This window comes from Enhydra lutris, unplaced genomic scaffold, assembly GCF_002288905.1.
Source record: "Enhydra lutris kenyoni isolate GAN:26980312 unplaced genomic scaffold, ASM228890v2 scaffoldscaffold1, whole genome shotgun sequence".
Taxonomy (NCBI): Eukaryota; Metazoa; Chordata; class Mammalia; order Carnivora; family Mustelidae; genus Enhydra; species Enhydra lutris.
In genome coordinates this window covers 44474029-44490403 of record NW_019154085.1, presented here as the reverse complement: position 1 = coordinate 44490403, position 16375 = coordinate 44474029, and the positions used below count along the sequence as shown (strand labels likewise).

At 54.2% G+C, this 16375-nt stretch overlaps 1 protein-coding gene across 1 annotated transcript; it reads left to right on the top strand.

Moving 5' to 3' along the window:
• The first annotated feature begins 6964 nt into the window (after positions 1-6964).
• Positions 6965-16094, top strand: LOC111145725 (RAB17, member RAS oncogene family). Its single transcript, XM_022500886.1, has 5 exons — positions 6965-7121; positions 12114-12265; positions 13314-13439; positions 15402-15495; positions 15703-16094. The coding sequence occupies exons 1-5, from the start codon at positions 6965-6967 to the stop codon at positions 15813-15815; spliced, it is 642 nt and encodes a 213-aa protein (XP_022356594.1). The 3' UTR covers positions 15816-16094.
• Positions 16095-16375: the final 281 nt, after the last annotated feature.

The window sequence follows — 16375 nt, the reverse complement described above, 5'->3', positions numbered from 1 at the left end:
GATGAACGACACATTTGGGACCTTCTTGGGGAGCAGGTGTGGAGGGTAGTGACTGCGGAGCTCCCTTGGGAGGGACAAGACCCAGTCAGGAGAAGCATGTGCAGGCTAACACTGAGACCAGAAAAGGGATGAGCCTCCAGACCTCACGAGGAGCTAGGTCCTAGCCTCTCATGGTGCCCCTGGGCCTTGTAAGTTGGGAAAGGGTCAGGTTGTTTGGGGTTGGCCTGAATCCGAGGACCAGCGGGTGGCTCCCCACCACCCAACAGCAGTGTGCTGATGGGGAGCTTTCCCTCTGGGTCAGCTGGGCAGAGTGTGGGCTTTAGCTCACACTAGGGTAAGCAGGATTCTAATGTGTCCCTCAAGATGGCTAGCCCATGGTGTCCACACCCGCTGGGATCCCCTCTCCCTGAGGGTGCCCAAGGCTGTACATACAATGGACATCACTCCTGAGTTATGTTGTTGTAATATGGCAAAGGTAAAGTGGGGTTTGCAGATATAATTAAGTCCCCTTAGTGGTTGACTTTGAGTTAATGAAAAGGGAGAGGTGCCTGGTGGGCCTCACATAATCAGGCAAGCCCTTTAAAAGAGGGTCTAAAAGTCAGACAGACCCTCTTGCTGGCTTTGAAGAGCAGGCTGGCCCGTGTGGGAGGGTCAGTGAGCGGCCATGTGACAAGGACCAGGAGGTGGGCTGTAAGAACTGTGAGTGACCCCGAGAGACAGCCATGGGACCTCACTCCTACAACAGCAGGGAGCTGAATTCTGCAAACGACCAGCTCAGAAAGGACCTTGGCCTCCCAAGGGCCTGGCCGCAACCTGTGAGACCCTCGGCAGAGAACCCAGGAAGCTGTGTCCGCGCTCCTGGCCCACGGAACCAGGAGAAGAAATGGAGAGACAGCAAACATGCTCATGACCCTCTGTTCCACAGCCAGGGAGGGATGAAGACTGGGCCTGAGCCTCCGGGTGGGACCCTCGGTAACACAATCTCGGTGCAGCTGGAGAGTCACATGGGAGCTGAACGGTCTCCAGAAATCTCTCCTCTGGACGAGGCCTGGCTTTCAAATCCATTGTCTGACCAAAGGTGCAAATCTCCCGCTTTGGGTCAGATGCTGGTTATTAACTATCTCGTCTCTGCCTTTCTGCTGAGAAACTGGCGTCCCCCTCTCCTTCTGGGCCCCCTTCCCCCAACCTGCAGGAAGGTGGCCACTTCATGGGAATTCGGAGTTGGACCCTCCATCTATGGCTTATAGGCCGAGAAACACATCGTCACCCAGTCCTTTGGTTGCGGGTCTCAGGTCGGGGGCTAAGGAGGGCATTCACGAGGGGGTAGTGTTCCTGAGCTTCCCAAGTGGCAGGGCCCAGCCAAGCTTGCTGATGGCCCTCAGGAAGGTGGCCACACCCTGGAGGGAATGTGTGGAGGGGGGAGCCACCCCCGGCCCCCTGAGGTGGTATGGGCGCAGCAGAGAGGAGCTGGTCCTGAAGGGGTCGTGGGAGGGCACCCCAGCAGGAAGCCAGCCCAGGGCCCCTCCCTACACATGCCCCATGCAATGCCCCAGTGAGGGATAGGGAGGGAGGAAACCCTGGAGGTCAGTGGGACCAGAGTCACCCTCCGTCTGTCCTGCGGCCCGATCTTCCCATCCCTGGGAGGAGCAGTCAGGTTGAAGGGTGACAAACCTGGGAGGGGGCGTTAGAGAAACACAGAGCCTCCCCCCCTGTGGCGTCCAGCCAGGATGCAGGTGTCCGAGCCCAGGACCAGCTGCCCGGCTTGCCTCTGGCCCCAGGTGCCGGGACCCACAAGAGCCATCTCCCAGCTCTTTGGGGGCAGGAATAACTTCATTTGACCAAAATACATCCTTTCCTTCCAGGCTTGGAGGGCAACAAAGATCCGCGCTGCTCCCAGGAAGGAGCCAAGGGGAGACCCTCAGCTTTGAAGTGAGAGACGGATATCAAAGCTGAGACACTCCCTGGAGGTGGGTGACCCCCACACCCCAGATGGGAGTCTGGCTTCCCGCGGGCTCCCAGGTGCTTTCACAGATCGGCTTCACCATCCAGCCTCCCGCCCTGCCCTGTCCCAGGTGACACATGACCGTGGTGGACTTTGTCCTGGGAGCCTCTGGGGACAGGAGGAGGAGACCTGACCCGGGGGCAGGGGCGGGGCCGTCTCTTACCTGTTTTCTGTTGGAGCAGAACCTCAGTCTGTCCCCACCCGGGGCCACCGTCCCCTGCTTGCCTGCCTGTGGGCGGGGCAGGGGAAGCAAACCTTGCCAGGGGCCAGAGGAGGGAGAAAGGGGAGACAGGTGGGGGTCCTACAGGACCCGGTGATGACAGGCTGCCAGGTTTCCTGGAGGTGATCAGGCCTCGGGAACACGTGAGTCATTGTTTTAACTTCTGTCTGCTTGCACAGTGTGTGTGAGTGTGTGTGCATGTCTGTGTGTGAGTGTCTGAGTGTCTGTGTGTATCTGTGGGTGTCCGTGTATATCTGTGTGTGTATCTGTGTGCACGTGTGTGTGAGGGTGTCCGTACCTTTGCCCTTGTGGGCCTAAACAAAAGGGCCAAGGGTTGGGGGAGGAGTTTGTTTTCCGGAGGACCGGAAGTGCCCCTGTTTGGAACCCCTGTGGCTGGCTAGGTCGGGTTCCCCCGGAAGGAGACTCCCGTATGGTGGCTTTGGGAAAAGTTCAGCTCCAGGCCTTGACTGTAAACCGCTGGTGGGGGCGAGGAGCCAGCCCTTCAAGGGACCTGTCTTGGAGGGATCAGGGCGCCCAGTTAGTGCAGATCGGCCCAGGCATAACCAGCTTCTCAGTAATCTCCCTGTTCTTTACACGCCCCTGGGCAGGGAGGACACCAGTGACATCCTGGACAGAAGGTTCAGCAGTGCAGAGCCTCCCGGAAATGCCCCGAAATGCCCTCCCCTATCCCAAGAAAGGACCAGCTCAGATTTGCAATCCTTTCTTTTTCCCTTTGGTAGAAAAGAGATGAGCTGGTAAGAAATGTTAAAAAGGCCCTAATCAGGATGCTCCAGAGGGCGTCTCTTACTCCTAATCATGAATATTGCGTTCCTGAGAACATCTTTGTGTTTAGAAAGACTTCAAATAACCTCATCTCGATTAAATTCTAGAGGCTGGGTCAGAAGTCACATTTTCAATTTTCTCTCTGACCAGAGGGCTCCAGCCTGTGATTATCGGAAGCTTACAACATGTCATCACACAAAAAGTTGTACTCAAAAGTGCTTTCTGCGGTCTTATTTATTACCAAGAAGACAATTATGACCAAGGAAAAAATCCTGTAGTGGGGAAATGGGTTAGCAAAGTGGAAGAGCTGTAGGAATGTTCTGTGGTCAGTGAGCATATCATGCTGAATGCGTGTGGAATGTACACAGCAGTGTGGAAAGCTGCTTTTTACGTATGTTATGTTTTTAAAGGGAGGATACATCATTTTATGTTAAAGCTCTGGGTTTTGGTTTGCTTGTTATAAGATTCATAGCCTGAAAACTAAGAAGAAAATGGGCAAAAATGCTTTTCCTGGTTATATTAAGGGGGTGGGATCTGGGGTGATTTTTTCATATTGACAATGATGTGTTTATATTTATTGTAAAATACTATTTTTAAACAAAGAGATGTATCATTGCCAAAGGAATAAGATGCTGGAATGTGATATCGGAGGAATGGATCATTCGTTCATACCCCACCTGTTTTGATTAATTCACACATGTCTTACGCTAAAGATTTTTTAGACTTAAGAGCTTTATTAATCTGAGTGAATAAATAGCAAGGAACCCTTGAAGGGGTATCTTTAACTTCTCAAGAATGTATCACTGTAGGTGTGTTAGAACTTTCTCTGTGCAAATTATGGTCTGAATCAACGGGGTGCCTGCTTCCAAGCAGCAGCTGTTAAGTACTTCTGGTTAGAAACAAGGGAATAGCTTGGGGTAACGCCGAAAAGTTGGGACATTCCATTCTTTTTTTTTTTTTTTTAAAGATTTTATTTATTTATTTGACAGAGAGAGAGAGAGATCACAAGTAGGCAGAGAGGCAGGCAGAGAGAGGGAGAAGCAGGCTCACCGCTGAGCAGAGAGCCCGATGCGGGGCTCGATCCCAGGACCCTGAGATCATGACCTGAGCCGAGGGCAGAGGCTTAACCCACTGAGCCACCCAGGTGCCCTGGGACGTTCCATTCTTAAAAGGATTTTTTTTCCAGCTTGGTTGAGCTGTAATTGACATCCAACATTGTGTAAGTTCAAGGTGTGCGCCATGTTGATTTGACCATTTGTATACTGCAATGTGATGGTCGCCATGCTGTTAGTGATCCCCTCCGTCCTATCTCATAGTTACCAAGTCTTTCTGGCCCTGAGAACATTTAAAACCTACTTTCTTAGGGACTTTCAAGGACACAATATAGTATCATTAGCTATAATCTCTATGTTGTCCATTAGATGTCCAGAACTTGTTAATCTTGTAACTGGAAGTTGGTACCCTTTGACTGGCATCTTTCCATTCCCCTTCCCCAGTCTTTGGTAACCAGTGTTCAACTCTGTTCCTCTGAGTTTGGGGGGGAAAAAAAAAGCAGCACTTTATAAATTAGGGTTTGCTACTGAGCTGACTTGCCCTCTCAGCTGTGAGCCCAGGCTGGCGGCTCCCCTGGGCGGGCTCATCAAACCACTGTTCTTGATGTGGGAAATGCAAAGCAGGTATTCCCAATGCCTGTTGGAGATGCTTCTTCTGCTCAGCCTTTTGGCAGATAGCCCAGTTCACTGCGAGGCCAGCTCCCTGGGGTTGGACCTGCCATGCAAACTGCGGGGGTGGAAACAGTATGTCTGTCCAGTTATGGCTTTTTTGTGGAGCCATTCCTGTGTGTGCATGGAATATTTATTGAGCACCTACTATAAGGTCCATGATTATGGTCCTTGCTCTCCTGGGAGGTTACAACCCAGAGCATGTGAGTATTAATAAAATAATTATATAAAGTGAATCTTATTGGAGGTTACAGTCCTGCAAGAGAGATAAGTCATTAAAAAATAATTTTATGAGCTAAGACAGAGTTCAAAACCAGAGTTACTTCAATCAGGAAGAGGGACAGGGACTGACTTCGGGGCATGTGATGGCAGAGACTGTCTGTTTTAACAACTGCTGCTGCTGGGGACTGGATGTGATCGGGGTGGTTGCTGTGGTGGGACAGAGGTTTGCATCCGTGAGACAGAGATCTGAGCAGATCTAGCAGATTTCCTCGAAGCTAGCAGCTCCCCAAGTGACCCCAGGATCCGCTTCAAAAAAACAGAGATAGAAAACTTAAAATACTTTATCTTTCCAATCCTTCTCTGAAACATCACGCATCGACACTATAAGCATCATACTTAATGGTGAGACCTGTGAATCCCACATAAGATGGGCTTCCACACGCCTTCCCAAAACTCCCCTCCACTGTGTCAAGCACCCTGTCCTCAAGGGGCAGAAATGGCTCTGAATCCTTCTCTCAGACCCTGTCACTCCCTGCTCACTTGTGCTGGGGACAGCCTTATTAGTAGTTAGGACTCAGGGCTGCTTGTTCCTGTCCCCACCCCTTCCCCACTCCCAAGCTCGCCCCTACCCCTCCTGTCCCTGCAGGCAGATCAGACAGGGACAGCTGTGGGGTGGGGGTGGGGGTGGGGGACATGGTGTGCTTCTTGCTGCTGTTGCTTTTGTCTCCGTTCCTCTTGCAAGTTCTTTCCCTTCCTCCATTCCCATTACCCTTGGGGGCCTCCCTCCTGCCAATGGAGTGAGGAGGAGGGGGAGGCTGTTCCCAGGACTGCCCACCCCCTTGTGGGTTTCGATGTAATTTAGGGGAAGTTTTTCTTCCTAGAAGCGGCCCAGATCATAAAGGGAGACAAGGTGGGGACATTAGAACATCACTGGTCCTAGTGAAATAGTGGATCTGGCAATGGTCTTCAGGGACCCCGAGCATCACCCCCAGAGTGCTTGGCCATTATTGGCCCTCTGAAGAAATGCAAAGCATGCTCATGAAGCATCCTTGCCAAACAATGGCCTGGTTCTGATCAGATTGCTGTTCAATCTGCCAGGCTAGAACAAATACGGGGTTCACAGGACAAGAACAGGGGATCCAATCAGCCAGAGGAAGACTGCGAAGCTGATTTCTTGAACAAATTAATTACAAAGAAACAAAAGAATACGTGTATATATACTGAGATTTGCAGATGGAACAACAGGGTGCCTGAGGTTTGCTTCACACTGGTCTTGGTGGGAGGGGGTCTGGGGATGGATGGGAACCAAAGTTTTGGAAGTGGAGGAGAGTGAGTGAGGCCCACTAGGACTGTCTCCATTCCACGGTGGAGGGTGCCTGAAATTTTCTGTAATGAACAGATACGCAGGGTTTAGTCAAATTTATTTTGATCACAGAGCTGGTTTTCTCTACGGCGTATCCCTCACAGGTGCTGAGGCTTTAGATACAGCGGGAAAGACCAAAATGTTTTGAGGTCCTTGAAACACTGACCTTTTCTTTAGGTAGATCCTAGATCCTTTCAAAGCACCATCTCCAACCCATGAGCCTCAATGGAGAGAGCACATTGCCTCTCGGGCGATTTCAGTACTTTTTGGAATAAGTAATCGATTTTTTTAAAAAGTGAGAAGTAATGGGAACGAGGACGACAAGGCAGCGTGATGGCCAGCACACAAGGACTGTTTTCCAGGGTATGTAGTGCTTGAACGCAGTGGGTCCTGCTGGACACCTTCAGACACTTCCCGAGCATTGCTCGCAACGAACCTGTCACGCAGGGTCTGCTCACCCCGCTCTGCGGTGAGGGAACAGGGTGCTGAGTGGTACAGGGTCACCAACCTAGGCTGCTGCCTCGGACCTTGAGCTCCCCGCTGCTCAAGGTTGTCTGCCTTCCCCCAGGGAAGCGGCACCGCAGGGGCGAGCTCACTAAGCTGATTTGGCGGCAGACATGCAACCTCCTACATCTGCTGTCTCTTGGCAGGACATGGCACAGGCGGGACGGGTCCCCTCTCCTGGGGCTGGCCTGGACCAGCCCTGCGTGTTCAAGCTGGTCCTCCTGGGAAGTGGCTCTGTGGGCAAGTCCAGCTTGGCTCTCCGGTACGTGAAGAATGACTTCAAGAGCATCCTGCCCACCGTGGGATGTAAGTGACATGGGACAGCATGCCCTTGGTCAGTCTGCTAGAGGGGAAGCCAGGGCGGTGGCCCAGGGGTGGGGCATTCCCACACTCTCCCGGGGCCTCGGGTGGCACCCAGCACAGCAGGGAAGGGATGAGGCCCCCCTTGGTCAGACACATGTGCCTTCCAGAGAGCAGTCTGGTGTCAGCGTAGCGGGAGGCTGCAGGGGGCAGGGGTTCAGGGTCAGGGCCTTGGGCCCCTAAGGCATGGTGTGAGGGGTTGTTCCTGGTGGACGGGGAGCCCAAGGGAAGGCCCCCTAGGCTCGGCCACTCAGCCGCCCAGATAGGCTGACCTCGTACCCTGCCCAGGGTCCCTCCTGCCAATGCTGCTCCCCTGGGTAGTGTCCTGAAGAGCAGCTCCCTTTCTGCCTGGTCTCCATTTGCCACCTGGCCTGGATTGGGGGGATGGGGTGGCATGGAGGGAAGACCCACTCTCTACTTCTTAAAGAGGTAACAGGTCATAGCTCTTGGGGAAAAGGGCCTTTGGAGCATCTGCTGGGTTGTTGACTTCTGTCACACGCTGTTCTGGGGCTGGAAATCCTGTTTTCCACCTAAAATAGAAACTCAACACGTACTTCATGCCAGCCCTCCTGGGAGGTGGCTAGCATGGCCAAGGAGAGATCCCCCACTCAGAACCAGAGCTTTGGCCTCAGACTTGGACTCTGCCATGGACAAGCCTTTTGCTTGGTACTTAGTCAAGTCCACTCACTCACTCATTCATTCATTCATTCATTCATTTACTCCCTCCCTCACTCATGTAGTGAGTACCTGCTGGGCATGGCCTCTGTCCCAGGCCTGCACTAGGTGTGGAGGGCTCTAGAAGACGCCAAACAGGGGCACTGGACAGGGACACACAATGCTAACTTTGACGTGTCCATTAGCTACTTGGAAGCCCTGCAGGCTTCTCAGGACAGTGACTGCTAAGAGTGCCAGAGGGACATGGGGGCCGAGAGACCTGCCAGGTCCAGGCCCCCAGCACTCATGGTGAGCCGGGCAGAGAAGGGGTGAGGGGCTGGCTCCAGGAGGGGGGGAATCTCCGGAAGAGCTCATAAAGATGGTGGTTCAGGCTGGCTGAAGGGGCCCAGGGCGACCTTCTCCATCTGCAGGAAAAGTGACACCCGTCAGCCACAATACTGGACCGGACTTAAAAGAACACGACAGGGACGCCTGGGTGGCTCAGTTGGTTGGGCGGCTGCCTTCGGCTCAGGTCATGATCCCAGCGTCCTGGGATCGAGTCCCACATCGGGCTCCTTGCTCAGCGGGGAGCTTGCTTCTCCCTCTGCCTCTGCCTACCACTCTGTCTGCCTGTGCTCATGCTCGCTCGCTCTCTCTCTCTAATAAATAAAATCTTAAAAAAAAAAAAAAAAGAACACAACAAAGTGCTAAATCTGGCCTGGGGGGGTGGGGGTATTCTGTGGAGAGCAGAGACGGGAGAAGGGGGACTGGCCCAGCCAGAATCCAGTCGTGCCCATTATTTGCGTATCCTGCGGGGATAGCTATGAGGTAGCACCTTGAAGCCCAAAGTACTTACTGAAGGCCCTTTGCCAAAACAGTTTGGGCCTCTGCTCTACCAGTATGGAAGAGGGGGCCAGTCCCGGGGGTGGGCTGCAGTGAGGACCCTCCCTGGGGAGCAGGAGGGGACTCCTAAGCACAGAGCCAGCTACGCCAAGGACAGTGCAGTCACTCTGAATGAATGGGAAGTTTACTAACTTTCCCAAGCCTGGCAGACAGTGCTTCCCACCCCATAGCAGGTACAGGAACGGTGGGCGAGGGCCTGTCCCTGCCCACAGAAACTTGCATAGGTTCCTTCAGCAGGTCTGGGAACATGCTGGCATCCTCCCTCGCACCCTTCAGAGGTTCTGTTGGTCTCAGGCAGGTGGGCAGAGACTGGGCTCAGGTCAGAGTGGGGGTCTTTGCTTGGAGGGCAGGCCTAGGGGTGCTCTCTCACCTCGTGGTCCTCTGCCTGGGCCCTGGACCAGCCTCATCCTCATGGGCAGCTTTGGCTGTCCTCCCCGCTTTCAGGTTCAGGACCCTGCCTCTGCCTTGGGGCTGGTGCTTCGGGTCTTTGTTTCCTTCCCACTGTCCCTGGAGTGTGTACGTGTGCGTACCACCAGACACCAGAAACCACCAGACAGGCGCCATGGAGCCGCGAGCCTCCAGCTGGGTCTGGCAATTGTTTATTCAAGCAGCTGCCTACCACGGGACTAGAACTTCCTGACCCTTAAATCTCAGAGCTGACTTCACATGCTTTATGACACCACAACCTGTGGAGGTTGCTGTCACAGTGGCTACATTGTTATAAAAATAAATAAAGAAGGGCAGTTAATGATTTTATTTGTTATTATACTATGATGTTTATCTGTATATTATATTCTACAGGATTTATTAGTTCTCATGCCATTATAATTAGTACATCATTGTATGTTATCATAAAGGTCGATCTTCCCACTTCAAACGAGGTGATGGAATACGATCCCTCCTTTCAGTTATGTCTGTGTAGTCTGTGTTGTACAAAAGCCCTCCGAAGGCAGATGCTTCCATTGTCTGTCTGTCCCCTGGCTGGACGGGGTCTTCCGGGTCTTGCCCTGAGACAGCTGGAACGCTCATGTCCCCAAAGCAGAATGAGAGTGGGAATTTCAAGGGAGCACAGGCCCTTGGGGGTCAGCCTACTGAGGGGAGACCCGAAAAGCCCCACAGCCACCCCCCCCAACCGCGTCCCACTGCCGGAGAGTGCCTAGCAGGGGAGGCGGGGCAGCTCCAAGGGGGAGTACTATGGGGGGGGCGCTGGGGGCTTGAACCACGGGGAGCTCCCGAAGCCCCACTGGGCTCCCCACAGAGCCCTCATACTGGAGTCCCAACTGGTCACAGCCCCGGAATTCTCCCTGCTTCCTGGTGCTAGCCCTGCTGTCTTAGTGACATCTTTTGGAGCAATGGTGACATCTAGTGCTGGTGTGCGTATTTACTGGTGGGTCGCCATTTCCTGTGTGGGAGGGAAAGACAGCCCTCGTTCAGCCTTGTCACCATCCTGGCCCTTATTCCCGCTGATTGCTTGGCACAGCACCTTCTTTCAGTTAACATGCATCTCCAGATTATTCAAGCAGACAGCACCTGAAATACCATTTTTCTCCTAACATTCTGTTTTCATTTATGACACAGCAGCTCCTCTGTAAGTACCAGGTCATGTCCATCCCTTGGTACATATCTGCATTTACTTTTAGACCATTTCTTTTGTTTAAAATAATAATAATAATAATATAATAATAATAAAGCTAGTTCTATTGAAATGCAAAAAAAAGAAAAAAATTTCAGGTTCCCTTCAACCCTGACCCCACTGATACTCTGTCCAAGGAAGGCAAATGTGGCCAAGAGGCTTCAATGAGCAGAATCAGCTATTTGTTGACATTAAAACCAGACAGAGCACCACCTCGTTCCTCAGGTCGACGTTTACAGAGATACTTTATAATCTGGGGCAATACAGTAAGGTGGGGGAAGGGCAGTCTGTCATTCTTACGCCCTTCGCTGTGCAGATGGGGGCGCTGCACAGCTCACCTGCCTGCAGGAGCCGCACCCCTTCCCCCCATGTCCCCAGAGGATGGAGGCGAGACCAGGGCAGGGCTGTTGCTGGGGTGCCAGTGCTGAAGTCTGTGGTGGGACCAGAGGAGGCAGGAGACTCGGTCTGTGCTGTGACGGGACCACGATGTGTAAGTGCACCAGGCGGCCCAGCTCAGTCCGCCCGAGGCCCCGTGAAAATGTGCCCATGTGTCGCCTCCAGCTACGTATTCTAGAAACGGAAAAATTCCTGGTTCTTGGCCCAATCCCACCCCACCCCCAACCTGGAGGCCAATATCAATTATTCTTCCTGGCTTTAGCTGTGACGATGTAGAAAGTGTGGTCAGTGGGTTTCTGAACAAGAGAGATAATTAATGTGGGCTCTTTCCCTGATTGGAGCCAAGGGCTCCATGGGTCTGGGGAGGAAGTTTGCCCTGGAGAGGAGTCCAGGGCCCTGGAGGAACCTCATGTCTCTCTCTGGGGGAGTTAAGGTTCTCCTCTCTGTAAACACCCCATCACTCGTGCCTTATCATCGCTGGGACTGAAAGCCCTCCCTGCAAGTTTGTTGGGGTGCACGTGGATTGGAGCTCGACCAGCAGCCATCATTTATAAAGCGGAGAAGGAGCAGATGGGGAGCTAGGGTTGCTGAATTGGGGAGGCTGACCCGAAGGTGTTTCCTGTGGGGAACCTGCCAGTGGCAGGTTTTAGGGAACAACCAAAATCAAGTTCAGGAATGTGATTGTACATGATAGAAGGATGTGGACAGAAGGCCACCATCCTACCCTGTGAATCAGGGAGAGCCCAGGGCAGGCAAAGGAAGGGGAGCTCCAGGCACAGACCCTGCTCTCCTCTCTTTTCTTGTGGTTTGACACCCACTGTGGGAAGGGGGCACTGTTGGCTCGTGGTGAAGAAGAGGGCACTGAGATTTAGAAGGGTGGGAGAGACAGAGAGGGAGAGAGAGAGAGAGGGAGGGAGGAAGAGGGAAAGAGAGATCAAGGGTTCTCTGTCTCTTCCTATAAAGGCACTGATCCCACAGTGGGAGCCCCATCCTCCTGACCTCATCTAACTCTGATTATGCCCCAGAGGCCTCACCTCCTAAGACCATCACTTTGGGGGATAGGATAGGACATGGCCTCTAGGAGGTTTTATCTGACTTCAGATTTGTGGCTGTGCAGCGAAGGGCAGGATGAACAGGCGGACACCGGGGTGGGTGGGTTCTGTTAGGAGCCCCCCGGAGTTGGAGTCTTATGCCAAAGAATCATGATCTCAGCCCAGACTCATCCCTTAGCTTCTGTTCCTAGCAGGGTGAATTGTCCCCCCACAGCTCTGTCTGCATCCTGCCTCAGTGGCACAGCCCGGGCTCTAAAGACCATGTCTTACAAAGCCCCCCACCCCGGGCTTCTGTTTCAGGTGCATTCTTCACGAAGGTGGTGGACTTGGGCTCCAAGTCTCTGAAGTTTGAGATCTGGGACACAGCTGGCCAGGAGAAGTACCACAGCATCTGCCACCTGTACTTTCGGGGCGCCAACGCTGCGCTTCTGGTGTATGACATCACCAGGAAGGTGAGGCTCGCCTCGAACACGTTCTCACCTTCCTTTGCAAGACATCTGTCTTCTGTTCTCCCAGGCGCAAGGATACTCTTTTCTTTTTTTTTTTTTTTAAAGATTTTATTTATTTATTTGACAGACAGAGATCACAAGTAGGCAGAGAGGCAGACAGAGAGAGAGAGGTGGAAGCAGGCTCCCCGCAGAGCAGAGAGCCCGATGTGGGGCTCGATCCCAGGACACCGGGACCATGACCTGAGCCGAAGGCAAAGGCTTTAACCCACTGAGCCACCCAGGTGCCCCAGGATACTCTCTTCTGAAGGCTTCCTGTGACCAGCCCATGCTGGTGCTTTATGGTAAAACCACCACAGCCAGTGGGCAGCACTTCTGTGAAAGTCTGTCACTTCCTCCAGGAAGCCCTCGCTGATAACCCCTGCTCCTGCTACTGCATGGTTGAATTCGTGCCCCTCCACGGTCCTCTCAGAACCCCTGCATAGAGCACCCCCATCTTCACTCCTGATGCCTTGGGGGCCCACGGCACTGGTGAGGGGTGTGTCGTGGAAAGAGCTGACGGCCCCTGGCTGTACATCTGCAGGGTGTTGTCTGGGTAGATGCTGAGTACGTACGAGTCAGCAGGTACTTAGAGCCGGAGGAGGGAGGGCAGGGATCTGTGGGAGCTGATGGGGGGGGGTGCACCTGACTCAGCCTGGGGTAGGGGGTGCTTCCTGCAAAAAGGGAGGAAAGTGGGGATTAGCATGTTGGGATTGGGGTGGGGCGGGGCAGGGAGGTGGCTGAGGGCAGGTGAGCAGGAAGAGTGCAGAGTCTGTGGGTGGGGTGGGCTGGGGGCAAGAACGATGCCACGGGCTGCAGCGTGGGAGGCTGCCCACCTGAGCAGCTCAGTGGTGGGGGGAGGGGCTATGTGCGGGGCGGGGGTGGGGGCTGTCATATGGCCAATGGGATCATACGCCTTTTAACAGGACGGCCGCCCGCCTCTGCCTGCTCTTTGCCAGGATAGCCGGTGGAACCATCCACGGGGTTTGTTCTGATGTGTTTTCCCCTTTGTCAGGATTCCTTCAGCAAGGCTCAGCAGTGGCTGAAGGACCTAGAGAGGGAGTCCCCCCCAGGGGAGGTGGTGGTGATGCTGGTTGGGAACAAGACGGACCTCGGCGAGCAGCGGGAGGTGACGTTCCAGGTAGCCCTGACAGTGTCGTTTTGTTCCCTGAGGGGCAAAGAGAGTGACCCCAAAACATACCTGCAGCCTTCACTCCGTCACCCGCCCACTCACACACACACCACACGCACACATGTCACACACGCTTGATCACACATGCACAAACACATATGCTTCCCGCTTGACTTTCCCTTTGGGACAAAGATTTTGGGGCTCTCCTGGAGACATCAGGTCTAGAGATGGTGCTTCCCCAGGCGTGGGGAGGCCAGCTCCGCGGCGAGCTGGTGGCAGGTCGGCCCTGCATCCTGTGTCCCAGGAGCGGGGACATGCCATGCTGCCAGCCTGCAGGGACCCGCTGGCTCAGCCAGGGTTGTGAGGAACCCACGCCCTTCCTGCCCTGCTCTCCTGTGTTCCCTTTGGTGGGTTTTCAGATCTTTTTCTTTGTGCTCAATAAATTAAGTCCAAATTTCCTTGCTAGCAACTGAGGGAGGGATAGACTAGAAGAAAGCCAAAGCTTTGTAAAGCAACCCAAGGTGGGATAGAAGCCTTGGGGATGCCCGTAGAGCGCTGTGAGACGGCAGGCAGTGAGCGAGGGGTGTGTGCGTGGGTCCGTGCCTGCAGGGTGTGTGTGCAGGCCAAGCATATGTGTGCATAGGAAGGTGTGTAGGTGTGTGTATGAGGGAAGGGTCTAGGAGCGGACGGGCAGACGGGACGAGTGGAGTATGGCTGGCAGAGGGAAAGGCAGGGTGCTCGCTGTAGTGGGTTGGCTGATGCCGCCAGGAGGGGAAGGCGGTGATGAGAAGGCTTGTGGGCTCAGAAGCAGGGATCCCAGTGTGTGGTGTTAAGGGAGGGCAGTATTTGGGGGGCAACAAGGAGTCCTCAGAGGATTTTGAGAAGCTAGGGGCCAGGGCGTGATGGGTGATTTGAGGAAAGAGTATTTGGGGGCAAGGTCAGGCCAAGTTAGTTGGGGAGACCAGGCCCTGGGTGGTGAGATTGCTGGGAGGCAGGCAGCTGAGCTCTGGGGGAGCGAGGGGCCTCAGGCGGCGGCACCCCTGCCCTGGGCTGAGCCCGTTCTGCCTGTGCAGGGAGGCCTCCTGGCTTAGAGCTCACACTAACGGACACCCTGAGGCCAGGGCTGTAGACCCCACTGACCACCCGGGGCTCTGGGCCACCCCCTGACCTTTTCTTTATTCTGAGCTCCCACTAAGCACAGCTGGACCTTGAGTCTACACCTGGAGGTCCAGGTGCCAGGGACACGGGCATCCAGCCATGGGGACGATGTCGGGTGCTTTGGCCAAGGCAGGGACAAGGGGAACACAGATTTCAGATGAATTTTTTGGCTCTCATTTTCAAGTAATTTCAGAATTACAGAAAGCATTGCAAAAGTACTACAAAAAGGTCCTGTCTGTCCCGACCCCCCCAAGCCCCCACTCCCAGTCTTCCCGAATGCTAAAGTTTCGCATAAACATTGAATCCAATCAGAAAGTGGATATTCCTACAATAGTACGAAGTATTCATCTTTCTCGGATCTCAACAGTTTTGCACTAGCACACTTACGTATCACTCACTGCAGTGCTACCCTGGGGGGAAAGCCAGGAGGGACCCCCAGAATCAGGGCTTAGATGTGCTCCCCACCCCCCCAGGAGCTCTGCCTGCTTCCCTTCCATATTTCCTGCCTTCTCACTTGGTTTTTCCCCCATGTCAGAGCCCCCAGGTGCCAGAGGGGAGACGTGAGGGCAGGGAGCCACCAGGGGAAGCTGGTGCTGGGGCTCTGCTGGGGTGTGGGGCCCTCATGGAGGGGCGAGTACCTCCCTGCCTCCCCACCACCCTCCTCCCACCTCCCCAGCCCTGGGCCCCTCCAGGAGCACCACGACCCAGAACGGAGGAACCCTCACTGGTTCTTGGGTCTTTGAAGGCAGCCCAGTATTCCTAGGAAAGTGTGTTTTGTAACCAGTGTGGGAATTTTGTTGCTTTTTCCGGCAGGAAGGGAAAGAGTTTGCGGAGAGCAAGAGGCTGCTGTTCATGGAGGCCTCAGCCAAACTAAACCACCAGGTGACCGAGGTCTTCAACGCTGTAGGTGAGTGGTGGAGCCCCCAGGAGAGCCTGGGTGGGGTTGGGGCTCAGCTCTGGCTTTGCTTCTTGGCTCTCCTTTCTGGTATCCCGGGACCCAGCAGAGTGTCTCCAGGGGCCCGAACTTGGTGGCTCTGCGTAAATGTCAGGGAGGGTGGGACCTGGGACAGCCTGGTGGGCTTTCTCCCAGACCACTCTCCTCTGCCCTTCGCAGCCTGGGAGCTCCTGCAGAGAGAAGAGAAGAAGGAGGGACGGCAGCAGCGTGGAGATGCAGGGCTGGCTCTGAATGGGGCATCTGCCGGGCAGGCCAGATGCTGCCCCCACTAGCAGCAGCCACGTTAGGGTGGGGGGCCTGGGGAGGATGCCCCCCAGGCCAGGAGGCTCAGCACGGAGAGCCACTGCCTCCACCAAGGATCTGAGTCGCCATCAAACAGGCTTGTTCCCTGAGTCCCAGAGGTTCTGGAAGCTGGCATCCACCAGTGTTCCCACTTCCCAGAGCCGGCGGGAATCATTCAGGAGAAGATCCGGGGCTAGAGGGCTTCTAGGGCAGATACAGAGAACGTTCACCTTTTAGCATTTGTGGGCCCTGCTCCTGGGCTCCCAGGGAAGCTGTGCTTTAATACTTACCAAGGTCAAAGTGACTCGGCAAAACCTTTCCAAAGCTTGGGCTGCATTTCTGCCCCGAGCACACACTGTGCATCGCCCTCACGGGAAAAAAACCCACAAGGAACATTCTAAACATAAAGATAAGGGAAAGGAAACACCTCCCTGGTTCCTGGAAGATTAAAGTCCTATAACCTGGCACACACTAAAACCAAGATAAAAATCTGTAACTTTCTGGAATGTCCTTTGTCGCGATGATTTGTAACTCTTTATGCAGAAGACAT

Bases quoted from the DNA above. Each gene is read 5' to 3' on its own strand.
- LOC111145725 (XM_022500886.1), top strand. From the start codon at position 6,965: ATGGCACAGGCGGGACGGGTCCCCTCTCCTGGGGCTGGCCTGGACCAG. The intron at 7,122-12,113 runs GTAAGTGACATG...CTTCTGTTTCAG, and splicing joins CATCCTGCCCACCGTGGGAT to GTGCATTCTTCACGAAGGTG. The intron at 12,266-13,313 runs GTGAGGCTCGCC...CCCCTTTGTCAG, and splicing joins TGTATGACATCACCAGGAAG to GATTCCTTCAGCAAGGCTCA.